The following is a 26,188-nucleotide window of genomic DNA, read 5'->3' on the forward strand; positions in this document are numbered from 1 at the left end:
GCAGACCGACGTGTCCATGAGTTGTAAACGAAGGCAGATAAGTATACACACTTGCCCACTGTACACTTATACAAACAACAGCTCGGTAAAGTTAAACAAGACATTAAGAGCACGCAATGCATCAATAGAGAGAGAAAGGGGCACAGGTCCCTTAAACATGAGGATATACTGTAGTAGGACACAAAGAGAATCTATTAACAGTCAGCAGCTCCATGGTCCCATAGCTGGGGCTCCAACAGCTAACGGCCCCCATCTCAGAGCCTGAAAATCACTTCTTGTCTAAAACACTTCTGAATCCCTTTCTCAAAATATCATGAGGTGTATTCATATGTGTGGCTTTGCCTGAAGATGCTGCAGGTTTCCACAGAGAGTAACTCTGAAGTAATAATCTGTCTGCCATCCCCAGGCGTTCACTAAAACCCAACCCTGAACAGCGTTAGCTCAGCGTGACGGTAGCCAGTCTGTAACGACACACAGCAGACCTGTCAAGCTTTGTATTTCTGCACATGCTGAAGCGGTCTGTAGCGAGAGCAATGTACAGGATGGTATTCACGAGTTTGGAGGGTGCTGTTTCTTTTTTTCAAACAAAAACACAACACCAAAAGTTTAAAGAGTGCAGTAGATTTAATAGGGTGTTAAACTGAAAATGCTAGCATGTCTGGCTAACTAGCTTATTACATACGTATAACCTACCTCAGTGCTTTTTCATTTCCCTTGGAAAACTGTACTATAATACAGTATTTTTCTTCACATTTTTTTAATGATCATATTGAACCATAATGATAGAACTACTGTATATAGCTATGCCACAATAACAATGCTCCTCCGTTGTTTCCATGTGTTGTACATGTTTCATGGTGAGGATGTGATGTTTTGCTTTAGCCTTTTAGCATGATATGATGTAGCTGTTATGTAGCCTGGTTGACCAATGAGTTGGTTGAAAATAGCATTGTCATAAATTACTTAGCTAACATTAATTAGCAAGCTAGCAACAGTTGATAAAAACAGTTGTTATTACAGGCGTTGAGCTGGAAATGGGAGGCCTACCTCTGTCTGAAATCAAGGAGCCATTGTTTCAAAATTGACCCAAGAATTGTGAGTGGTGAATTTGACACCATTACGTTTGTAAACTGTATATGGGACTAATTTTGGAAAGTGAGACAGGCCTAGCAATGGTAAGTAAAGGAACCGGGCTTAGTGAAGGGTCAATTAATGATGTGTGTTGTATTTTGGCTGCAACAGTCGTTTGTTTTGAAATGAAGAAGAACCGGATAGTTAGCATTAGCAGTGATAGCCTCCATGGCTAATAACACAGACCAAAGTACCACTTACACTGGCTAAAACTTCAATAGAAGAAAAGTAAAATGTCGTCTGGCTACATTGTTTGGCGTCCAAGTGATCTCAGGGAAGTGTGATGTAGAAACACCACAGCAATGAGGGCGTAGCACCCAAAATGTCACCAAAATTAAGTACAGAGTAGCACGGATTTCCACATTAATCTCATCCATGTTTGTGAAACCATCCTCACAGAACTGCTTTCAATTGAAACTCCTTTACCCCCTCTTCTTCCAAACTCTTCACACCGCTGAGCTGGAGACCTGGAGCCAGCCCACGTCTGTGTAGGCCCCTGTCACATGCCAGTACACCGCCCCCATCAGTTTGGTCCACACCATCTGCACCTCTGTCGGGAAGAACTCTGGGAAATCTTCAGCCAACACCTCCAGAATCACACCACTCAGAATCTGGGAGGAAAGAGGGTGAGAAATAATCTTGATTAACATGGGGGTAAAAGAGAAAGACATCTATAATGGCAGGTGGAAGGAAGAGAGAGTAAGCGGAGAGAGCGGAGCGGCGGAAATAACGAATCCAATTCGCTCTCACAGAAAAGTGGGCGAGGCGAGAATTGAAAATGATAACAGGAAAGCATGAGAGCTGTGGGTGGACGGGGAATACAAAGGGAAAGAACATGACAAAGTAGAGAGAAAGTACAACACAGGTGGGGTGTGAAAATGTAGGAAAGAAAAGCAAGAATAAAGAGGGAAATTTGGATTTAAATGTAGTAGATGAGCAGTGGTGGGGCAGAAATGGGGACACGTAGAACCCCCTCTATTCTCACTTTGTGGCAATTAAACTGTTACTAACTGAAAAAGAATAAATAGCAGTTTGGGGTGGTGTCTTAATGTCCCCCTATACAACCACCTGTTAGAGAGATGAGACTAAACTAAACCATCTTCATGGCAACTGAGCAACGACATGCAGGAAGGAAGGCCATGGGATGTGGTTGAAAGCTGCAGAACGACGGTGCCTTTAAGTAGGACTTTGCACTGAGATTTGTTTTGTTGAGAAGCTAATGCAGTATTTATGCTCGTCATATGATGATTAACGATGCAGCCACATTCATTATTTCCATTATTTATTTACCAGTTGATATTTTTTGATTAATTGTTCTGTCTCTAAAATCCAGAAGATATTCAATTTCAAAATGATACAAAATATAAAAAGTTCAAACATTTGAGAAGCTTCAATAAGCAAAAAAAATTGGCATATTGTGTTATAAACCACTTAAAATGATTAATTCATCAGAATAAAATATTCTTGATCATTTGTGATGTGTTGTTTCACACAACAAGTTCACCACACAGCATGATCGCCACAAGACCTAAGTGGTTCACCCTTGTACATATGAGGTTAACAGGACAGGGAATACACAGAGGGACAATTACATTCAATGATTTATTCATAAAGTGATCAATTACATCTTAAAACACATTCCAAAGGCAATCGGAAGCCGGTGGAGGGATGCTTAAATGGCGGTAATGTGTCCTCTTCGCAGCTGCATTGATGAACCAACTGCAGTCGGCATTCAAAAGACTTGAAGGGAGGAAGCATATGCTTCCCCTCTTGAATAAGACAAAGAGGGAATATGGTTTAAATTAAACACTGGATTTTAAACATTTTTGACGACACTTATTCTATTTCTTACTTCTCCTGCCTTCACGGGTAATCAGCACTTTTAACCCTTGTGATAAAATAACTTTTACATTTGTTAACTTTGATATCCAGAGCATTAATATCGCAGCAAACAACTATTTTCTATGTAAAGATATAGTGGAGTAATGTGTACCTGAGCAGAGAATGAAGTCACTCTTCCTGTGTGTGCGTTGTTACCAGAACTTCTCCTTGCTTTGTTGACATAGCCTCAGGTGAACAGTCAGTTATAGTTGAGAAATTGTGAACTGCTTTCCTACTGTTTGTATACCTCTCTATATCACTACAGGCTGCTACATTGTTCTTTGTAGTTCTTCTAAGAAATAGCATAACATCAAATACATGATCGCCTCTAGCATTTGTGTTACAGCTGTAACAGAGCACACTTCTGACCACACCCAGTATCATTGATAAGGTGCAACAGACCTAACACCCACAACCAGAAAAGGCAGGCAAACACTGCTTTTCACTCTGGTATTACTGTAAATTAATGGGGATGAGATTAATAACTGAATCATTTCTTCTGTGAACATCTGTGATCAAGAAAACCTGAGGAAGCCGGGGGTGTTTTCGTCCCTATTAACTTCAGTATGCACTCTTTCTGTCATGTCTGAGTAAAGTATCATTTCTTAACTCGGTATAAAACAAAAAAACAAAAACAAAAGACAGCTTCCTAACAATTTGATGTATTTTTGCACACAGTTGCAAACGGGAAATAAAAAAACAGATCAACGGAGCAAAACAGTAACATGATTTTTTTTGGCCGTAGTCTATTTAAATAGGCGGGAGAATACCCTGTGGTACTACAATGGTAATGAGAACATTTCTATAGGGTGCTAATGGGATGCTTTGATAATTCCAGGGGCTGCTGAAGCAAGAAAACACTTCTACTGTTGCCACTTAACCAGACAATTATCTTTCAGGACATTTATTTTGTTGCATCACCAATCAAGTGGCCCAAACTATAAAGCAAGTTCTCCTAGCAGAGAAACAATACCCCTGTTGCAATGTACCTTGCGGAATTGTCGAAGGCGATTCTTGGAAATATAGAAAATCCTCGATCGAAGTAAAGCAGAATGTGGTAGTCTGACACTAAAGAGGTCAAGTTGTACACTTCATCGTAAGATAACTTCTGAACATCACAGATTATTAATATACAACGGTCTAATAGTATCAGACAGTGAATTATTCCTTGAAGTCACCTTGAAGTACATGGGTTCCACCTTGTGTTTGATGGCATGGGACTTTCCCACCAGAGCCAACACTGACGACACCTTCTCTGGGTCATGGAGGTTCTCCACCACAGTATTGATAGCATTCATCACCCTGCAGGCATGGTGGCGAAGTTGGCTGCTTCGCTCCATCTCCTCTGGATCCTCCATGTCCTCGAATTGGCTGAAGTACTGTTTGGCCGATGGAAAGTTGATAAAGAACCTAAGGAGGCAAAGACATTTTATATCAATTCAGACGAAAAGAAACAAAGAAGGAAAATTGCTTTTTTCTTTGCTGGTTTGCAGTGAAGAAAGGCTGGGGAAAATGAGAGGAGAAATTAGAAATGAGCAGAGAGAAAAAGGCTCCTGCTGTGTATAATCTTCTGTTTTTGTATCGTATTTTTGAAAGAACTTTCCAATCTAACTAGATCGACACAATATACAACTCTGAATACCGATTGGAGAGAGAGTGAAGCATCAAGACCACAAGCACATTACACGAACAAGAAAATTGCTTAAAATTGTTGTTACTATTCATTCTGAATTGGCAATAAAGCTATGACATCTATTCAGCTTAACTGGGACAAATCCCATCAGAAGCCCATAATAAAGCCAGGGGAAGTCTATGATAATGAGAACCATGCATGCATCACAACATTTGACCAAAGCATGTGGGGACTCATGCTTGAAAAATAAGAATTTACCCAAGAAGCAAATGTCCCGAGGATGGAAAGTCACTCTCTCTCCAATTTCAAAACATGACTCTCAGTCAGTCTGCAAACGATATCCCCGGGGCCTTTTAATGCACAGATACCATACATTCCAATCGATTTATTGTGATTCCTTCATCAGTTAGTAGTTTTTTGTTTAGTGTGATCTACAAACACACACAAACATACACACACTCTTTTTCATGTCTGTCAAGTGTGTAATCCTCCTCATCACTGTGACAGAAAGTGCCTGGCAGAATCCTTTATGGATCAGGTGCTCAAATGTGGCCCTGTTATTGAAGATTGAGTGTAATTGGTTGCAGGTGTGCTCAAGAGTGGTGTTTCATTTTGTCTGCTGCTGTTTATGCCAGTGTTTATGCCAGTGTTTATGCCAGTGTTTATGCCAGTGTTTATGCCAGTGATCAAATCCAGCTTTAATCAGTGAAACATGAACATGAAACAAGATCCAACCTAGTGAGCATGCCGTCCTAACTTTAGTAAAAGTGAATCAAGTGCTTATTTCAGACATGGGAAATGTCTAACATATCTACAGAACAAGGTGTGTGTTTGAAAGGGGTTAAATGACATGATGGTTCAGTTTCTTCTTTGTTGTTAACAGTATGTTTGCCATCGTTTCTTCTGCATTCCATTAAATATTAACATGACTAGATCCATGATCAGACGTTTAGCCCTATGTGGAAAAAGCTTCAATTTTAATGGAGATAGTCTACTGGTGCAGGGGGGGGACAGGCTGCAGCAAAACAATGCAGGGTTTCTTTAAACAAGTTGAACTATGTTCAGCTTTTGCTGCTATGCTATGCAACGTCGTCCATCAAGTCCTGACACCCTTTCACAAACCTGGGAGCGGTTGTTTAACAGAGGACTTAACGGATCCTTACCAAGCTTCACCTCAGAGCTTTTCAAAATGCTTGAAAGAATTGTGATGTGGGAGAAAATTACACTTATCTCTGATGTGTCTGGATTGTTTTTTGAGGTCTGCCCAGTGTATACAACAAGAGTTATTTTAGGTCCGGATGGAGTAAATTCCATTCTTAAACCACCCTGGTAGATGTAAGAGGAGAGATAAACAAAGAAAATGGAAATCGTCTTGTGGGATTCTTGTTAGGAGGATTTGTTTTGATTCAGCGGCTTGACAGTTTTCATCACAGAGAGACTGTGAGCTCACAGCAGCTCAGTAAGACGGGAGGTATGCCAAAGCAATACGAAACTTTCCTCGAGCTTAGCTAAAGGCGTATGTGAAAAATGTTCACTGACAACCATGCAGAGTATAATTTCTAATAGAGAGCTTTACACATTCACAGACATACAGACAAACACTAACTGAAAAACAGATGGATTGACATGTGAACACACACACACACACACTTCTGCTTTGACCCACTTTAAATCTTGTCAGTGCTCCGGCTGACTAGAATTGCTCGTACAGTTACTTCCCAGTTGGATTTTGGCCCTCGGCAGCCGCGCTACACTACAGTACATCCACATCCCCCAGATCCTATGTCATGCTAGACCTACAAAGGCTCGGCTTGCCTGTATCCCTCCTAGCTTGGCTCCTCCAGCTGTCACGATACGTACACACTCTTTTCCTCGGTGATGGGAATAATACAGACTGTCTAGTAGCTCTTGTTCTGCTCAGACAAAGTTAACTGCGGCACTTTAGGAAAACAGAGTGCTGCTCTGATCTTTTCTTTGAAGAAGAAACAAGTTCTTTTTTTGTGCCTTCTTGTGTTAGAATGATAAATGTTTAATCCCCTGTAGCCAAGGTATGTTTTTACAGTACATTAAAATAATAATATTCAACAGGCACAGGAAAGCTTTTTTTGATCCAAATGTCCCTATCATCCTAGTGAATCCCATAACCAACAGAATTGAAGATTTTAATGGTTTACCAAGATTATAGGAAGTACATTCTCTTAAAAGAAGCCAATTTTAATTATCACACTGACTCGTTTGTGGTTTGGTTCCTGGACGATCGTGTACGTGATGGTTTACATCCAACACAGGAAGCAGTGGACTCTTTATGTAGTGAGGTGGAAAGTGATGGTGCGGAGGTTGGAGTGATGGATTCATGGATGGGTGTGTAGAACATCAGACTTTCATGCAGGAGACCAGAGACCTAAACATCCAACTTTGAATTTAGCCTGATAAAAAAATAAAAAATCTGCTTGGCAGATATCAGCTTATTGCAGATAAATCTGTATCTGTCTATATGTCAGCCTGATAGTGACAAGAAGTTGCAGTGGAGAAACATTAAACTAGGTTGGAGTTCATTTTGAAAGTGTCATACTATCATTATTACATAGTTGTCCACCAGAGAGCACTGACAAGTTGATTTTTATACTGTATAATGTTCCAATCATGTATCCTGTTGAAGAATTTAAAAAAATGAATATATCTAAGGAAACCCTATCACTATTTAATTACCTTTTTTTTAAACTTCCAAATATCAACACTAGTAATGGCCTAAAAAAAATCCAGTATAAGAGGGACTTTAGTTTGAATCAACTTTAACTACAATCTTTCCTTTAAGTGGTTTTGTTGCCTAACCCTCAGCATACCATCATATGAGGCCATCTCATTATATATTAACACTTGCATAATATCCAAGACCAAAATTCAGCCTTGGCAGGCTTGATTCATATGCAAGTTCTCATTTCATTTTCTAACTTTATTGACAATGCTAATCACCTATGCCTTCCTTACTATTGTGAGTAAACAGTATTAATACGCTGTATGGTAAAACGTCCGCATATAGATATAGCTGTTTGATGCAGTAATAGTTTTGATGTGAAAGCACTCATCACATGCTGAGAACCAATGGGCCAAACATCCTGCAATGACAGGATGAGGGGTGTGCGGTGTATTTTCTTAATGGAGATATGGGGACCAGAGTGACTAGCTGTAAAACTGCATGTCTCTAGAGGCATGGTGAGAAACATTTTGTCCCTGTGGGAGAAGAGTGCTGGTGTTCAGTACTTTGCAGAGCTCTGAACACATTCTTGCACCTGTCTCTGCATTTAAATGAAGTCTTCAAATCCAAAGCAGCACCATTAATGAGGCTTGTTAATCACTCTTTGATTGGACTGGAACAACCTTGAGCCCCATTGCCGGATCTTCAAGGACGGCTTTTTTTTCACAAGACTCCATACTGCCGGCTTAATTATTGACAAATAAAAAAAACGATATAGTCCTGATTTTAGTACACCTACAGTGTTAACTCAAATGTCTCAACAACTGTTGGATAGATTGCTACAACATTTTGTACAGACATTCTTGTTCCCCAGACGATAAGTCATTACGACTTCGGTGATCGCCTGACTTTACGTCCTGCGCCATCAGTAGGTAGATATGTTTTGGTTTTGATTGACTACTGGGTGTTATTGCAATCAAATTTGGTTCAGATATTTATGGTCCCCAGAGGATGACTTTTGATGACTGTGTTTCTAGCGCCACAAGGTCACAATTTAAATTTGTCCAATAATTAGTAAAATGTCTGAATTCATGCTTTGTTAGGTCGTCCACGAGACGATAAGCAAACAAACTTTTGAAATGCTTGTTTTCTGAATGGGGTTCTGATCAACCAGTGCTAGGCTTTGCTAACTTTGTAACTGTTCCATGAACACTCAAAATAACGTCATCTAGCCGTAAATATTATTGTTTGTACCATAGACAGTCTATGGTTTCTACACATACATTTCGTTTTGTCCGGCCTCTGTACAAGTATAAGGTACTACCGTAGAGCTCTGGGCATAGCCACAGAAGGCTACTATATTCTTTTCTCCATTTCTGATTCAACAACGAGAGAATCTCAACGTTGATAGGCCTCATAATGCAAATTTGGAATACTTTCATTATAGAATACTTTTATAGAATTTGCACCTTCACAATTTCAGCCCATGCGGCACAAGGCAGCCTTGCATGCCGCATGTGTCAAAGCCCTGTAAGTGTATCACTGACAGATTAACAGATACCACTAAGCCCTTACAGTAAAGCAATTATTTTTGTGTGTCCACACAGCATGAAATACCTCAAATTCATTAAGTACGATTTGTCTGAGAATTATGTTTCATCGTGCCACCTAATTCTCTTATGCTTGGTGAAAATGTGCGTGAATCCCTCCATCAGCACTGTCCCTATAACGGCTCCATTTGAGTCAAAGTAAGCAGGGTTTGATTTTCCTCACAAAGCTGCCATATGCACTGTTCTGCAGACGCCTGGGGTGCTCTCACTCCCGATGCAATTGCATTTGTACGCATTGGTGAGATCAACGGAGGCTATTGTCACTGTCTATTCTCTCCATGCATCCAGGCACATGGATTGACATGAAAATGCTAATCCGAGATCACATGTTGTGCACTGATCTCAACAATATGATCTCAATCATGCAAGACTGTGACCGAGTGTCAGCCTCAGGTTATGTTAGGTAACTGACAAACTGCTTGAAAATGGAGCTGACGAAGCTGTTAACTGTTCCTGGTATTAGTGAATGGTGCTAAGCATGATTAAATCCATAAAGGAAATAGTCATTAGTTGTACTCTAGGTGTGCGTATTCTGTCACTGTCTGGTTTGCACCCTTTTAACACATCTGTTGCTCCTTGGCTACGAGAAGCTCTAAGTTGTCAACATGTATATTCACCAGAGTCAGCTAAAGAAGCTCCTGGATATATAATCTGCTTGGCAGGTTTGTCATAATTGATTTTTGATGGTTATCACAACCAGCTGAGCTTTGACTAAATGTCATCTTTTTATCAAGGGAGGAAAATATGTCAAAAAAGGAAAGGAAAGATAAAACAGTGACAGAAGAGAAGGCAGATAGTGTGGCATGGAGGGAGACATATAAGTGCCAAAGCTTGTTGCTGTCATCCACAGATAAGAGCGCACCCCCCCCCCCTCACACACACACACACACACACACACACACACACACACACACACACACACACGTACCTATATATATATATTTATTTATACTAAAGATGCTCCATGCCTCTTCAACTGTCCCTCAAGGATTCTCGTCACCCCCAACCAAAAATCAGTTTGTCTCGCTCACATCAGTCTCCTTGGCTACGACTCACTGTCCATTTTAACAAGCCCTGAAGGGTTTTCTTAGTGTAACACTGAGACAGTTTAGCTGGGGACATTCAAACGAATCCAGTCCATTTGCTTTGATATATATATAAGTTTAAAAAACAGGAAAAGAAGCAGGAAAAACTCAGTCAAGCCGTGTTGCATCCTGTTGGCCTGCAACGCTTTGCAGTGAAGCTTTGCAGAGAATTACTGCCTGTTGAAGATTAGGCTCTTGGAGAAAAATGTTTGATTTTATATTTATGAATAAGTTTTGACAACTTAAGAAGACGTGATGGTTGAGCAAGAGCCCTGTGAGTCATACAAGAACAAGGTGCTTACAGTACCTCCAAAGATGAAAGTTTATGAGGCATAAACCGTCTTCTATACATGAATTTGACGTAAATGTAAATGAACAAGGCACAAATTTAGCGTCTCATACATACAGTACATACTGTGTCAGTATCTATTCATGCTGACACATGAATTATTGTCGCTCTTTCTTTTTGTGTTGTGTGTGTGTGTGTGTGTGTGTGCGGGCCTCTGTATGCTTAATTACCGTATATATGTTTCCTGTCATTAACAAAAATCTGCCTCGACACGTGGCGTAAATTCGAATTTCGTATAAATGTAATATGTATCAGATTATTTTGCAGCCAAAACTCAGGAACAACAACTGGGACAAGTATCATCCTTGAGATGAAGTCTGTGTAAAGTTGAAAGTGATTATGTTAAGGTTACAGATGGTTGAGATTAGATGAGAGTTTGGTGTGGTAAATGTGGGGGCAAAAATCTGAGAGGAACTTCATGATGGCCATGATAGTAAGTAAGGACGATGCTTAAGCATAATGCATGTCTTGTAAGGATCATGGATGGATACCATTTTCCAAGATGGCACCTCATTCATGCCAATGAAAGCTACTCGTATGCTAAAAAACGTTTTTCAGGTTTTCGTCAGGCAGCCAGGTTTTTGGGCAAACAGAGTATGCGCATTAGAGTCCTACGTTGGCCCGAGCCAGCTGGCTTCCTGCTGGAATGACACAAAAATAATATAATTCCAAACTGTACAAAAATTGAATGCATTTTGTATTGACTGTCTATGGGAAAAGTCACATGACCTGCAGTTCTGACTGTGGCCACTACGGTAAAAACGCCACAAAGCCTAGCACCGTTCAACAGGGGCTTAGAGGGGATTTGCAGAAAATAGACCCGTGTATGAAGGTATACTCTGTGATCATATAGTCTTGACAACCCACACAACCCTTTAACTTTTGTTTTAACCTATGCCAGATTTCAGCAGATTCCCTTTACACATTTTTATGTCATATGATTAAATGCCTCCCCTTTGGTTTACATTTATTCATAAGGTCGTAAAAATGTATAAATGTTGATGTTGGCCGAGAATTTGTAGATTCTATTCAATTTCCTTTTTTAGTCTGGAGATTTTTCCCCCAGTTCCTATTACTACTGTTAATACCTACTTATACATACTCTTCATGCACCTTACAGATGTGCCTGTCTTTTTACCACATTTGTGATCTCTGTATTCCTCTAATACTATCCAGTAAAAACATAAAGGGAGGTTGTTGAGAAAGACCTTTAACACTACAAGGTTAATTGTCATTTACATCAGCAGAGATGTCAAGCTCTTATCATAACGAATCAAGTGAGTCTTTAATGTTACAGCAGATTAAAAAAGGCAAGCAAAAGAAAGGTCCTGAAATGTTTCTCAGTTTTTATAAATACATTTCAGGATCATTTTTTGTGACTTTGTTCTCACTGTCATTATGTGTTTGATGCAAATGCAAACAGAGAATAAAGGAATGCAAACAACAAAAGACAAATTAGGAGAGAGATCCCATTACTTTACTTTCCGGCCACTAAGGATGCACTATATGGCGAATTAATCACAGAGAGTGTATAGAAGCTTTAATGATCCACTGTGAGAATTAAATATCCACATCCAAAGAGAGCAACAGATAGAAAAACACACACAGCCTTAAACGTAAGCATCTTAAACTGTAAAGAATGTATGCACTGCTCGAAAGTTTACACACGCACACACACTGTGATAAATGTCTTTCACAGTGACAATACAATTATTAGCTTTTGTTTCTTGACGAAAACTCACCTTATGAGCACAGACACCCCCACGTCCTCGCAGTTCTTGTAGACGTGCCCCCACGTGTCCTGGATGATCTCCCTCTCGGCGTCGGACAGCGGCTCGGCACGCTCCGGACGATCGTCGCGCTCCACCTCTCCACTCCGCACCCCCAGCAGCTGCGGAGGTGGCGAGGGCGGCGGCGGTGACTCCCTGCGAGACATCCTCCTGCGGCGCAGCAGCCCGGAGGCTCCCAGCAGCGCCCGGGGGAGGTAGGGAGTAAGGGAGGGGGGGAGGGAGATGGAGAGCTGAGACCCCACGGCGGGAGCTGGGAGAGGAGATTTGGGATGAGAAGAGGAGCGGAGAGGCGGAATAAGAAGAGGAGGAGGGGGAGAAGGAGAAGAGGCAGTGCTCACAGCCGAACAAATAAAAGGGAAGATGAAGCTCCGAATCCCCCCACTGCCACCCTCCAAACTCTCCCTCGCTTGTCCTCCCTCCAATTGAAAACTTATTTCCCTCACTGGTTTGCTCTCTCTCTCCCTCTCTCTTTGTTTCTCCTCACTCTTTCAACTTCTCCTCTCCCCACCTCTCTCTCTTTCTCCCCCTCTTCCCCAGTGAGGGAGATGCTTGTCAGTGATGCTGCTGCTGTTCTCCCGTCACTACTCTCCCTCTCTCTGATTCTCTGGCTCTGGTGGAGGAGATGAGGCGTTCGGAGGCTGTGGTGTGTGTGTTGTGAGGACCTGATGGAATGACAGAGGGGTGGGGAGGAAAACAGAGAGAGAGAGAGAGAGGGGGAGAGAGAGGGGTGGAGAAACCTAGAGATAAAGAGGGAGACAGACAGAGAGAGAGAGAGAGCTCTGTCAACACCACTCCAACACACACAACTACACACATTGTCTCTTTGCACATCCAGTGAATAATAGTTTATGCCTATTTCACTGTATGTTTTAGACAATTAGCAACATCACAATAGATGATTGGGATACATTCCCTCTCCATATGTCCAAAATATATTTAAAAAATCTGATAAAATTCGTCTTTTTGCAGATGATACTGTTTGTTGTGTTGCTGGTCAGACGCTTGGTCTGCCCCGGTTATCTGCATACACGCGACAAGTTGTGCATAATAATATTTATTATAAACAACTGACTGATGTTCTGTACATTTTATGTAGTTCAATCTTGTGTGGAAATAGTATGTAGCACTGCAGCATAGTGGCTTTAAGGCATTGTCGGTCAGCATCATTACAACAACCGACCACTAGACTGGCCGCAGTAAGCCACGCACGAAGCACGAAGCACGAAGCAATACTAACAATTACAAAATCTTTTATGTTTTATGAATGCAAACTCATTGCAGGATAATTTGTGGTGTACATTTGAAGCTCCATGCCTGTTACAAACTATACCACGGTAACAATAAAAATATCGTTGGCACTGTCCATGGTGCTGAAGATTTTCCTTTAGTCATTCAAATAGAAGTTCAAACAACATTTTTTTAGTTATAGTGAATCATCCGATTAATGCTTATTCTGTCCAATTAGTCACTCATAAATTACGACTCCTCTAAAGCTACTCTAATCATTATTATTATGATTATTATTATTATTAGTAGTAGTAGTAGTAGTATTGATAATGGATTAAATGTCCATACCCGATGTACACTTGGATAGCTATCCGATCTCAAAAAAAGACAAAGTGTAAATGCATCCAAGAAGCATTCAAGACAGACTTTAATCTGAACCCCCTCCAGAGGTTGGCATATGTCTGTCTGCCATTTGGTGCTGAAAAATGCTATAATGCTCTGTAAAGGTGAGGGGAACTGCAGAGTCAGGGGACTTTTCTCTGTTGGTTTGTCATCACAAGCGACCCCCCTTTTAAATCACACATTGTAATTTGATCCATTGTTATGGAAATATTGATTACAGCCCCTTAGCTTTATTAGGTGATGTCAATGGTGTATGTGTTCTGCCACCTCAAAGTGGCCAAAAATCAATTAATGCTGGTTTAATGCACAGCAAGATGCCATTATTAACCTTGAATTAGTTCCGTATGAGAAAATGCAATAAAATCGATGACATTCTCTAAATCCAGAGAAATAGATGATAAAAATATGCATTTGTCTGTATGCTCAAAAGAGTCACAGAACCTTTATATCTTGGCATCTGGCTTGATAAGAAATTTGAATTTAAATATCAGGTAGAAAACCTTGTTGGTAAACCGTGACTGTAACCATGATGCTTGGCCTATTGAACAGGAACAGAAGCAGCTTCCATCTGACCTGTAAAAATAAGATTTTTGCACCAGTTTTCCTCTCAGTTCTGGATTATTTCAAATATCGACATGCTGCTGCCTCCCCTCTGAGGTTCCTGGATTTCTGCCTTCAGGTTCATTACTGGTGATAATAACGCTCACAGCTGCATTGATATGATAAAGTTGGTCGCCCCCCGTCTGAGAGATGTAATAACCACTGGTTCTGGTGGTTTGGAAAATTGCCATCATGCTCTGGCGCTCCATATTTCACACACTCCAGTGACTGGTTTAATGCTTCAGGAGCCCTGAATCAGAACTGGAGACCAGACTGCCTGCCTTTGCTGCTCAGGCAGCATGTCTCATGGAATGAAATAAAAATCAGTGCACACATACCTCTGTAACTTTAAGAACATACTCGCTCTCTACCTGCCTGTGATCGTTTTCACTGAGCTTGCCCCTTGTTTCTCTTCAGTTTTCTGTTTCACTTATCAACTCTGTCTGTTTTGTTTTGGTTATATTATACTGGAAGCAGCTTTGTTGACGTAAAAGCGCATTAAAGCTCAGCCAACCTACCCTATATACAAAAAGGTTAAATTAATTAATAAAAAAAGACTATTTCAGGCTTTATGACCCTGCCACATAATGAGCTAAAACAAAAACACTGCAAGATGAGCAGCTCAGATCATTACCTGCTGCCAAAAGGCAGTACAGACGGATACAAAAATAACCTGTGGACATACAATAAACTGTCTTTAATGACACGTACAATATTTAAAACTGGAGGGACATCTTAGGAATACCTGAGATACATAATCTTTTTTGAAAGACTTTTAATGAATCATTCTTTTCTTCTTCATATTGCAATTTTCCTCGCTTTCTTTTTCTCAATCCACTATTTTCCCCTCAAACGCCTTGGCAGCATAAATCTATTCACACGCCATGCCAAAAAAAGCACATTTTAAATTGGGGGGCAAAAAGGAAATTATAGCTACTTGTGCTGAAGAGGTGCAGCTGCAATAGCCAGAGGGCACACGCTCAGAAATAAAGAGATGTGTGTGAGAAGATTCCGCTTCCACACAAACTCTCTGGACTTTGTAGCAGACAGTTTACCAGATGAAGAGGAAGCTGAGGACAACCGGAAAAGGATCACAAGGTCATAACTGCCAATGCATAATCAAAATATTTCATTGTTTTGTAATCATTTAATGCTTTATTTAGAACCAAATTGTGTCTTTAAAGGATCTTATTCTCAAACTGTAATTTTGAAACCGAGGCTGTACCCAGTATTTTAGAAATACTGAGGTCAGGAGTCCAATAAATCCACCAAACACCATCTGTGACCTCTAAAGTCAAGTCTCTAAATCTTAACATTGTGCTGCTTTTTCATACTTTGTTTATTTAATTAACTGTTTGAGAAACACTGAAATCAACCCATAAAAAAACATGTGTTGTGTTATGTAAAACTGCATCGGAAGCTAAAATGCCCAAATTCCTTGGAAAGAACTGTGGACATGACCTCAGTGTCTTCAATGACTCTGCTAGAGTCTATTGAGTCCTAAAAGGAATTAAAACATCTGAAAATGGGTTCAGACTATTTCATCTTTTCCCGATAGAAATTTCCTTTCTTTGAGAATGAAAACTTACCAGGAGAAGAAGAGAAAAGGTTATGCTAAAACCAAGAGCACTGATTTGTTTTGGAAATGGGTGAAATTGTTTCACCTCGCTGAAGAAAATATGAATTTTTAGAGCTTGATGATAGACAAAATGACTTATTAAGATGGAGCTTTTTGCAGCAAGCAAGCTCAAAGAGGGCGCATCAATCTCCTGCAGTAAAACTGTGCCCAAGGAGGTCAAACATTCATCTCTATCCAATCTGCCACTTTGGTATTGAAAACGCCACATTTGACATTCCTTATCTGTGCTTGCAAAAAAAAAAAAAAAGATGGAGATGTTTGATAAACTGCTGTCCAGACAAAAGCAGAAGAAGGATGGTGGAGGACGATGCTGATGACAGGTCTATTATGACACAAAGGCGACAGGAGAAGCCAACAATTGAGAGATGGAGCTGTCACAGCATTTTTGCAAAATGCACCACACCAAAGGGTGTCACTCTGTCACTCGTCAAGACAAGATGAAATAACTCACTCAGACATCTCGCATCTGTCTTTCAAGCTATGGCAGTGTTATTTGACATCGAATTAGGAAAGAAATGTACTCAGTCTAGTATTGTGTGATACTGTAAGTGAACATGGAGGAAGAGTTTGTGAAGAAAAATGTACAGAAATCAGGTGCCTCTGACAAAAATCTGTTTGACTCTCGTGAATTTAAAAACTGAATGAATTATAGTTTTACTGTTTTACATACAGCGTTTCTGTCATACAGTACATGCATGTGCGAATATGTGATTAACAAATGGCAAAGACAGCTGTCCTGTTACCTCCCCTGGATCTCTGTCAAGCTGGAGGTCTGCAAAGCTTTACCTTTACTGCTGCTGCCCTCTGCCGTCTGCTGCACCTCAAATAACATCTGGCAGTCTTGTGTTGATAAATAATTTCAGTAAATTTAAGGTGAAATAATGGCTGCTTTAAAAGAAATGGTTGGAGGCTCATACTAAGCTGTGCAAGTTGTCTCTTTGTAATAATGTAATCTTTGATTTTTTTTAATGCACAGACCACTTTCAAAAAGGAAGGAATTTCAAAATAACATTTACATTTTTATCTATTGAATATGTATTCTTAAAGAAATAATTATAGGCTAGTTAAGGAAGTTCAGATCCACAGGGAGCCGCACAATTTAACTGATTTTAAGTGATTTCACTTGAGGACGTTTATCTGGGGCTAAAGTACAATGCCTTAAAATTAACAATCCTGGAAAGACTTTGACTTAAATCATGTCCAACACCAAACTCCTTAGGGACATTTTATCAACATCCCAAAATTATATATACAATTTGGGGGATTTTATCAAGTCATAGTGTCCAAAAATTGTATATACATTTTGTAATCTACAGCAATCCTGTTGGAGGGTCCTTACCGTGACAATTACTTCACTTCTGGCCTCTGGCTCCATCTTGTGGCCAGATAGAGTGAGTGCAATTTTGAAAGAAGAACCACATTAGTCTTTTGTCATATCACCTGAAAAAGTGTGGTCACATTCAATTGTTTATTGTGGCGCTACAATTGCATTCAATATAATTTTCATTTATTTATTTATTATTTGTCAATCTAAAATTTCAATTGAAACTTTACAATTTGTTGTTAAATCAAGCACTGATTATTTTAGGCATTCCACAACTACAAGGAGAAATCCATTACATGGGGAAAATAAACTGTGCTTTGAGTAAGAGACCAACTTTCTACAAATTAGCAGATATTTTTTACCTGTTGAGTAGAGAAAACACAAGTGTGATTAATAACATCAATGATGGCTGCATTCTGTTGCGGTGTCACAGTTTCAGAGCGTTGTATCTCTGCACCATTGCTGGAAGGCTGATCTGAGACAGAACGACTTATTCAGGCTGATGCGCAGTAATAAAGCAGATGTAGTCCAGCTGAATGCAAGTCCAGTAACTCAAGTTTAATATGCACAAATATATAGTAGAGAATGCAATAAACGTTGATTGAATTAGATTTTATGGAAAGCAGAGTCTGTAATATAATTTCACATTTAGGTTTTCTGGAAATGATTTGAATTTTAGTGTCAGAGAAACATGTATTCCTCTCAGTAACACTCATGTTTAGTTGAGCTTATTCAGACATCTACAGACTACAGACTAGTGTTCTTTTGTAGCTCTTCATTATCAATCTATTTTACATGAAGGCAGGTCAGCATTGGTCATGTCTGTCTTTATACAACAGAGGGCACTATTGAGACACACTACAAATGTGATGCCAGTCTGAGAAGCAACGCAAACCAAACTGGAAAGATATAATTAACTTCACTGTGTTTGCAGATATACAGTATATGCTAGATTCCCGGCTGGTGACAAAGGCTGACTGAGCTTTTGCAGTCCAAGCCTCCAGACCTTGGATCACTCTTTCCATTTCTTTTAAGTTCTGTCTTCAACATTTCTTTTTTTTGTAATAAAACTTTTGTAAAATACCTTGTGTGGTTATTGTGGTTTACCTTTCCATACATTGCATTCTTCTCTTCATTGATTTCAGCTGTATCCTCCTGTGTCTGATGATCTCGTGGTGTGCTGTAATGATCTCATATTCTTATTGATTGTATTGACATTTGTTTAAACAGTTGTTTTTTTTAAATCAGAGTTGGGGAGGGAACGGAAACGGAAAAGGACCCTACAACAATAAGATATGATGTGTATTGTCAATCATTCTAGGATTCATTTAATTTATTTCATCAAGTGTCTGTGTGAATTTGACAAATACAAACATTTTAGCTCTGTTCAAAAGTTGACCGTAATAGCAGTGACGTACAACTATGTAGAGCCGCAGCAGCATCCACCAGTCTCTGCAGGTGTTGATATCTTGGGCGGCAGTTGTCAACTATCAAAGTTTTGGGATGGAAATTCATTTTGGACCAATCGTGGTTAGGCATCAGACTCCGAGAGCCAATCACGTTCCAGATATATTTGTGGGCGTGTCCCAAAAAAGAGTGCGGCGGTGCAGCGCAACCTCCCCGCCCGGCCGGCGAGAGTTCGGTTGAGAGGGTGCTGGATGGTGGGGGAGTACCACTGATGAGAGAGCGGACGAAAGGACTATTTTAGCACGCATTGGAGGACGAATACATCCATCTACTGGATACTGCACCTGGACAGGGTTCCTTCATCTCAGGTGTGCGGTAATGTCAGCAGAAGAAGAGGCCAGGGCCGTGTGTTGTAGTGAGGATCCATGTGGCTAACAACACTTAACATTAGCTAGCAGATTATTGTGCCGTGACTTTTCAATGATGGAGGACCAACGGTTGTGCTAATGTTAGCCGGCGCCGCAGAGCCAACGTGCACATATTTTTTTGTATCGGTCTGATAAAGTCTCAAATGAACATTTGTGATTCAGGTATCTGTTTCTAGAAGCGTGCTCTTCACGAGCTCCCGTGGATCGGTGTGGTCATTGTCCGCTCGCTTTATCCCCACCCAGACACGCGTCTCTGAGACACCCACACCCATGATGGGATCATCCCTTAAACTCTTGATTCGCATAGACACGAGAGCGTCTGGGATTATTTTGTTCTCCATCTATTCGCTCACAGACATTACAGCACCAGTCTAGACCTCCGGGTGGTGTTTGCTGGTCAACCGGAGCTGTCTATTCCTTGCAGGCATCATGTCGAGCGGGTGGGATACGAGGCACAGCACGCCAACTTTGAGCTAACGTTAGCACGCTAAACCTAGCCGATGCAGCAGGTCTGGCCCAGCCCGCTGCATGTCAGCCCCCTAACGAGCTGTGTGCTCACAGCTAATTGCAAATTGCCGACCCTCCTCTGCTGCAATATCCCACCGAGGGTGCGGTGCGCGCTCCATATCTCTGCGGTGTAACGTTAGAGCTGAATGAAGGATGAAAGCAGTTGTTTTTTTGTGACAGGCCGCCAGCAGCCGCACTGATCCTCCGTCCCTTGACCTGACCCAGATTCGTGTCTAGTCAGCGCCTGATTTAAGCATGGGGACTTGATTGTAGTTTAAATGTCTCCGAGCATTCACCAGCTGATGTCTCAGATTAATAAGAAGCAAGCTGGAGTGGTGCTTCCAGTCATGGCCCACGTTCACACTTGTCAGTGTATCAGCTGTTGGGGGCATCAAGTGCCTGGTTTTACTTAGTTACTCTCCTCTGTCTTTTGTTTCCTGCTCAGTTTATGGAGGTATAATGCTTTTATTATTGATGGTGTAATTGTATATTCTATTGGATGATGTAGTAAGCATAAAACCACTCTCCAGTCTGTTTCTACTATATGTGGGACTATTAACAAATTATTTTCATTACAGATTCTGTATTTTATTGATTACTCATGTGGTCTTTGTCAGAAAGTTGTAACAAATATAATCCCCTCACCGTCCCCTTAAACCCAAGACAATATCTTCAAGCATTTTAAACTATTAATCTGTTTCCTCGATTAGTTCTTTGCCCTGGGAAATGTCAGAAAACCTTGAATATACATAGACCACTCACATGTATGCCCTGTTTTTATTGCACAACAGAGTCCGTTTCACCCTTAAATGGTGATGTTACTGTACATGTGGGTTGGTTGTGCACAGGGATGGAGGTGTAAAAGTCTGTGTGGGCCCAACAAGTCCTGGAAAACATCTCAAAGCCCTAAAGCAAAGGAAAGACAGCGAAGTAATCCAAACATGAAGACAGAATACAAATATTTCACATTACATTTGTATTTGGTTTACATTTCTCTCATTTGGAAAGCAAAACACACTGTGGCTTTCTGAAAACAGTCTCAGAACAGGTGCTCATGCTTCAATGCTTCATAAGAGATGGTGATTCAGAAGGCTCTGCTGTAAATGCTGATTGAGACACTAGTTTTGGTGTATTTGCTTTTTCTTCACACAATACATACACTTACTTTACCTGCACACAGGAACTCAGCTACTCTTTTCAGATGACCCACATTTTTCTTCTAGTCGTACTTTAAAACAAGGTGAGCCATCACAAGTCCCTGCTGAGTTATGAGGCGAGCAGCAACCACCGTGGGTGACTGTGATGAGCTGTGACGCCTGACAATGATCGGACATGTCCTGAAATATACTTATTAAACCTGGCAAACAAATAACATTAGCTATTGGGAGGCTAACTTCTTGTTCTCTGAAATATTCTTGTAATTTAAGATAAAAACCCGAGTTTTCTTGGAGCCTGCAGCTATTAGAGAAGCTGCATCATCCTTAAAGCACTTCACCATCAGCTTCAACATTCAGATGTCTTACCCGATATGGACAAGATGTTAGTCATGGTGCCACCACTGCTGCATCATTATACACAGAGAAATGCATGATTACAGCATAGCAGGCTATGAACTTGCACTTACGCTAAATTTATGGCGGGATCACATTGGACCGCATTATGTCAATTGTTGAGCAGAGGCCTGGCTGTTGACACCAGAAGCACATTTCTCTGGACAACAAGCAATTCTGCTCCTCTGCTGTTTTGTATAGATTTAATCTCTCTCTCTCTCGCTGTTTGTTTGTGTGTGTGTGTGTGTGTGTGTGTGTGTGTGTGTGTGTGTGTGTGTGTGCGCGTCTGCTCGTCGCATTCGCTCTGTTTGGACACAACTGTCAAATTATGTGAAATTAATATGTAATTTAAAAACCACAATGACAAACAGCAGTGACCATAGGCTATTTCTAATAATAAATACAGTGGATTTCATCATTTATCTTTTTTAATTTTTTTTTTAGATTAATCTGATGATTATTGTTTTGATTAGTTGATTCATTTGCTACTTTATTTAAAGATATTTTTTAATTAGTTATTGATGTAACAATTAATTTACCCAAAATAAATATCTAAAAATTGTCTGATTAATATTTCAATGTTCTATTCAATCATCTTCTCTTACAAGCAAACAAATTTACTTTTTGTAATTTAAATCATGGATTTATTTCATCAGTGAAGATGATCAAATGTTTTTTTTGTTGCAGCTCTGACCTGGCACGGTCACCTCTTGTGATACACTGTAAAGCAAGGTTTATGCTTATCATAGTGAATTTAGAGGAAGGCGTGCACGTCAGAAAATGACATCATCAAGGCTTGCGTTTTGAGCACGAAGACTCCGAAAGGAGTTGCGGAGCTTGGTCGCACACCTCAGAGTTTTTGTAACCAGGAGCTTGCTGTGTGCACGCTCTGAGCTGTCACAAATAGTTCACTGATGAAATCACTATTAACGCCATTAACAGAAGGTGTCATGCCTGATTTACACTCCAGCAGCTGTGCACCTCTAGCGCATGCCAGGCGTACATAGTACAGTGGTGGTCTCATCTGTACAACATATAGGTGAACAGCGTGACAGAAGGCTGCATGGATTTTAAATGTAGCATTTTTCTGTTGTTCAGACAAACATTATACTTTCTTACCTCCCTACAGGTGGCGTAGTGTGTTCTGCTTCTGGTTCCAGCAGAAATGTCCCAGCGGAGCGGGCAGGAGGACCCGGAGCGGTACCTCTTTGTGGACCGCGCCGTGGTCTACAACCCGGCGGCGCAGGCCGACTGGACGGCCAAGAGGCTAGTGTGGATCCCATCAGAACGCAATGGCTTCGAGGCTGCCAGCGTTCGCGAGGAGCGCGGAGATGAGGTGGTGGTGGAGCTGGCAGAGAACGGGAAGAAGGCGGTGGTCAACAAGGATGACATCCAGAAGATGAACCCGCCAAAGTTCAGCAAAGTAGAGGACATGGCCGAACTCACCTGCCTGAACGAAGCCTCCGTGCTTCACAACCTCAAAGACCGCTACTACTCCGGCCTCATCTATGTGAGTATTTGTCATTCACTCATAACAACTACCTGTAACAACTCGTAATCAACTTCTTCCACATCGAAGAAACTAAATCAGGGTCTGAAAAAACGATTCTTGATCAGTAAACAGTTCGATCCAACTGTCTAATAGCCTCTCTACAAATACCAACCACCTATCTGCATATCTTAGCCATAGCATTTTATACTTGAGTCTCTGAATTCAAGAGGCCAAGAAACACATTTCCTTCAATGACCAAGCCATCATGTCCTACATAAGCTGCCGATTTCCCCTGTGATTATGGCCCACTTAGTGCCATGCATTCCTGGAATAACCCAGACACGGAGCTTGTGGGCCACCTGAGACCCGGGGAGGAGGCGGGCGCTGAGAGGTTCACACTCAGAGGCCCGGTCACAAAGACAGGCTGTGGCTAGGGGTGAATACTTCCTTTTAATATCCTTTGGGCTATTCGCAGGCACCCCCTGTCACCAATATCACTAAATGGTTACCAATGATTGTCTAGGCGGTTTTAAACAGCCGCTGAACCAGCAAATATTCATATAACAAACTGGAACCAGTGAATGTGGCATTTTGGCTTAATTTCTTATCAACATTCTTGCAGATTTTACGATTGACTATTAATTTTAGTCCGAGATGAGTTACATCAAGATATATTCAGTCTACTACAGTTGGCATGACATGTGAGCAATGATTAGTTATTTAATATGTATGTAAAGAGCTTCACAATGCACAATTGTGATAATGAGAATGGTACCCTCAACTATGACAGAACTACAAACAAGATGTGATAATCTCCTTTGATGTTTTAGATATTTGTTTCTGGTATTCTGCTGTGTTGTAGCAAGGCCTAAATCTACCATTTTACCACTTTATAATGAATGTCGTGGAGCGGTAGATGTTGTGACCAGGCCAGCTGTAGTACTGTGAGCTCTGCGATGTGCTCCCTGTCTACTGATGGCTGCTTGCCAAGAGGCTGCTTGGTCCGTTTGTATCTTCTGACAGCAGAAGTTGTGTGCCACCATATTAGAACAATAATGAACTTACCTGTACCACGACTAAACAATCATTTTCTAAGGATAGTTGGTAACACAAATCATACTTGATCTCTTTGTATGTGTTGACAAATGTTAATTATTGGTTCCAGATGTGCTGGAACAAAATTCTCCCTTCTTCTTACACAAGCTGCAGCAGTGTAGTCATCAGGTTGTTATTTATACAATAAATAAAAAATCTGTACAACATCTTTGTATTTTCAGAGCACTTTTAAGGGAGAATAAGGTGACCCCAGCCCCATCTGTTAGCTCAGGGAGGCCTGTGCTGAGTCAGACTGTGACCAACCCGCCTTAACAGAGTTCTTTGTGTTCACAGATAAGCAACAGCTGTCTGCTCAAATAACCGAATTTTTCTGCCAGAACACTGATATTTAATTAACAGCCAATCCATGTTTTTGTTTTTTTTTAACTTTTGAATGTTTGCTTTTTGAAATTACAAGGTAGAAGAGAAAATAATTAAAGACGGACTTCATGTACAATGTTCATCTTCAAAAACTCAAAACCTGTTTCACTCATTGAAAATTAGATGGACATACCTCGTCGTGCCCGGCTTTGCTGAAGCTGGCAGCTCCAGGCTGAGAGCTTAATGTTGATTGTTGTGTGCCTTTATCTGCAGGCTGTCTCTCCGTTCAATAAGCCTGCCTCTCACTGGAGCAAGGGTCCATTACATCTCCATTTCATCCAACCCTTTCCCTGATTGTGACTCATTTACCAGTTGGCTGGGTTTTCTCTTTATCATGTGCAGAGGTGGAGACTTTTGTAAAACGCCAACTCAATAACTCGTGCAATGACATCACGTTACACAATAGTAGAGTTATGCTGCTTGATGGAGGCAACACAAGATGTCTCCTACTCATTTCTCATAGATTATTTGCATTCAGCATTTAAAGTCTTAGGCTGTCATCTTCCTTGTTGCACTTTGCCGGATAGAATGACTCCTCTCAGCTGTGAAAGCTGTTTGAATTTAGGTTTGTTCCCTCTTGTAAGCATACAGTGACGACAGGTTCGTCATTTTAATCAAGTGCTGTTGAGTGACATTAAGCGCACCTAAAGATTTAGAGCAAATACAGAGCTATAAGAATCTTCACCGTCTGTCTGGGCATTACTGGAAATAATTAAAATGTGTTGTGTGAGGCAAATCCATTTCTTAATTTCCCGGGGAAGTCTGCAAAGATGGTAATGCCCAGTGAGCCCAGTTGTGTCACAATGGCACTGATTCTTGTAATTGCAGAGACCCCTTTTCCCATCGAGAGAGGCTGAGGCCCTGTTGCTAAGCACTGGTTCACAGACATTTATTTGGACATTTCCGGAGGGCTTGGATCCCTTTCAACTGTGTGAGAGTTCCCCTCCTTTCACAAACAGCTTCTCTGAGTTGTGCGTCCTAGGCTGTGTTGACCAGCTCGGGCTCATTTATCAGCTCAAAATACTCTGCACAAAGAGTCATATGTAGCCCAGCTATCATCACATATTGTTCATTGTAGTAGTAACGTTCCAGTGAGCAGTAAAAAGGAATGAAACCACAACACGTTGTCTGGCTGGTGTCTTGTTATGCCCGGTTGTGTAGGTGTCCAACCCGTTGCCGTCAGAGCCACACTAATCCCTCGAATACCCCCTGGGGTCCACCGTCAAGCACAGCCAGCTGAGTCATCCCTCACCCCGCTGCCTGTGGCCCATGCTGGGTCGGGAGCACTGATCTGTCTGCCTGGCGCTGTGCCCACCGTAGGGGGGCTTGGGAAGGGGTTATTGTGGCGAGGGCCCCGTAGTACATCCTGTGCTGTACCAAGTTTGTTTTTACAGGCAATTCCAGTTAGCGAGGTGTGAGTGTTGGCCTCTGTAACCAGTGAAGTAGAACAGCACTGCTGCTGCTGATGATGAAGGTTCCAGGGTGACAAATCTCAGTGTGGCCAGGTTGCTGCACAGAGCTGTGTGTCTCAAGCATCTGTGCACATGGAAGAGGTGGGAAGGGGGATTTTGATGGCCATCTGGTTACGTTTTCTGTACTAGCAGGGTGTGCGGCTATATCTAATAGCCGCATAGTGCTGCTAGTATCATCATAATCATTATGTTGATATCCAGCTGTATACAGTATAATACAGCAATCAAAATGATTTTGTTTGACCAGAATATTTTTTCGTTTATAATACAATTCACTATAACTAATTCTACTTTATTATATATTATTGATATTAAGTGACTATGTGGAATTATTGCCCAGCAGTTAAACATCGCAACGCAGCATCAGATTACATATATGTGTTGTGAATGTGTGGTGTGAACCTCCAGCCATGTGACAGTTGTGATGCGTTTGTCTCACTCAGTTACACACACACACACACACACACACACACACACACACACACACACA

General features: G+C 41.1%; 2 protein-coding genes across 3 annotated transcripts in view; one reads left to right on the forward strand and one right to left on the reverse strand.

Moving 5' to 3' along the window:
• Window positions 1–405: 405 nt before the first annotated feature.
• On the reverse strand, window positions 406–12,812 carry cygb2 (cytoglobin 2). The gene is made up of 3 exons (XM_031874666.1): window positions 12,127–12,812; window positions 4,191–4,422; window positions 406–1,742 (listed from the first exon to the last, which is right to left on the reverse strand). The coding sequence occupies exons 1-3, from the start codon at window positions 12,318–12,320 to the stop codon at window positions 1,578–1,580; spliced, it is 591 nt and encodes a 196-aa protein (XP_031730526.1). The 5' UTR covers window positions 12,321–12,812; the 3' UTR covers window positions 406–1,577.
• Window positions 12,813–18,998: 6,186 nt separating this feature from the next.
• The window catches only part of myh10 (myosin, heavy chain 10, non-muscle), a 44,710-nt gene continuing 37,520 nt past the window's right edge, over window positions 18,999–26,188 (forward strand). For both annotated transcript variants that reach the window (XM_031874663.1, XM_031874664.1), the window contains exons 1-2: window positions 18,999–19,141; window positions 22,388–22,768. In XM_031874663.1, the coding sequence (XP_031730523.1) occupies window positions 22,424–22,768 (345 nt within the window). In that variant the 5' untranslated portion in view covers window positions 18,999–19,141; window positions 22,388–22,423. The remainder of the gene's footprint in view (window positions 19,142–22,387; window positions 22,769–26,188) is intronic.

The sequence above is a fragment of the Anarrhichthys ocellatus genome, unplaced genomic scaffold (assembly GCF_004355925.1).
Source record: "Anarrhichthys ocellatus isolate YVR2014 unplaced genomic scaffold, GSC_Weel_1.0 scaffold83, whole genome shotgun sequence".
Taxonomy (NCBI): Eukaryota; Metazoa; Chordata; class Actinopteri; order Perciformes; family Anarhichadidae; genus Anarrhichthys; species Anarrhichthys ocellatus.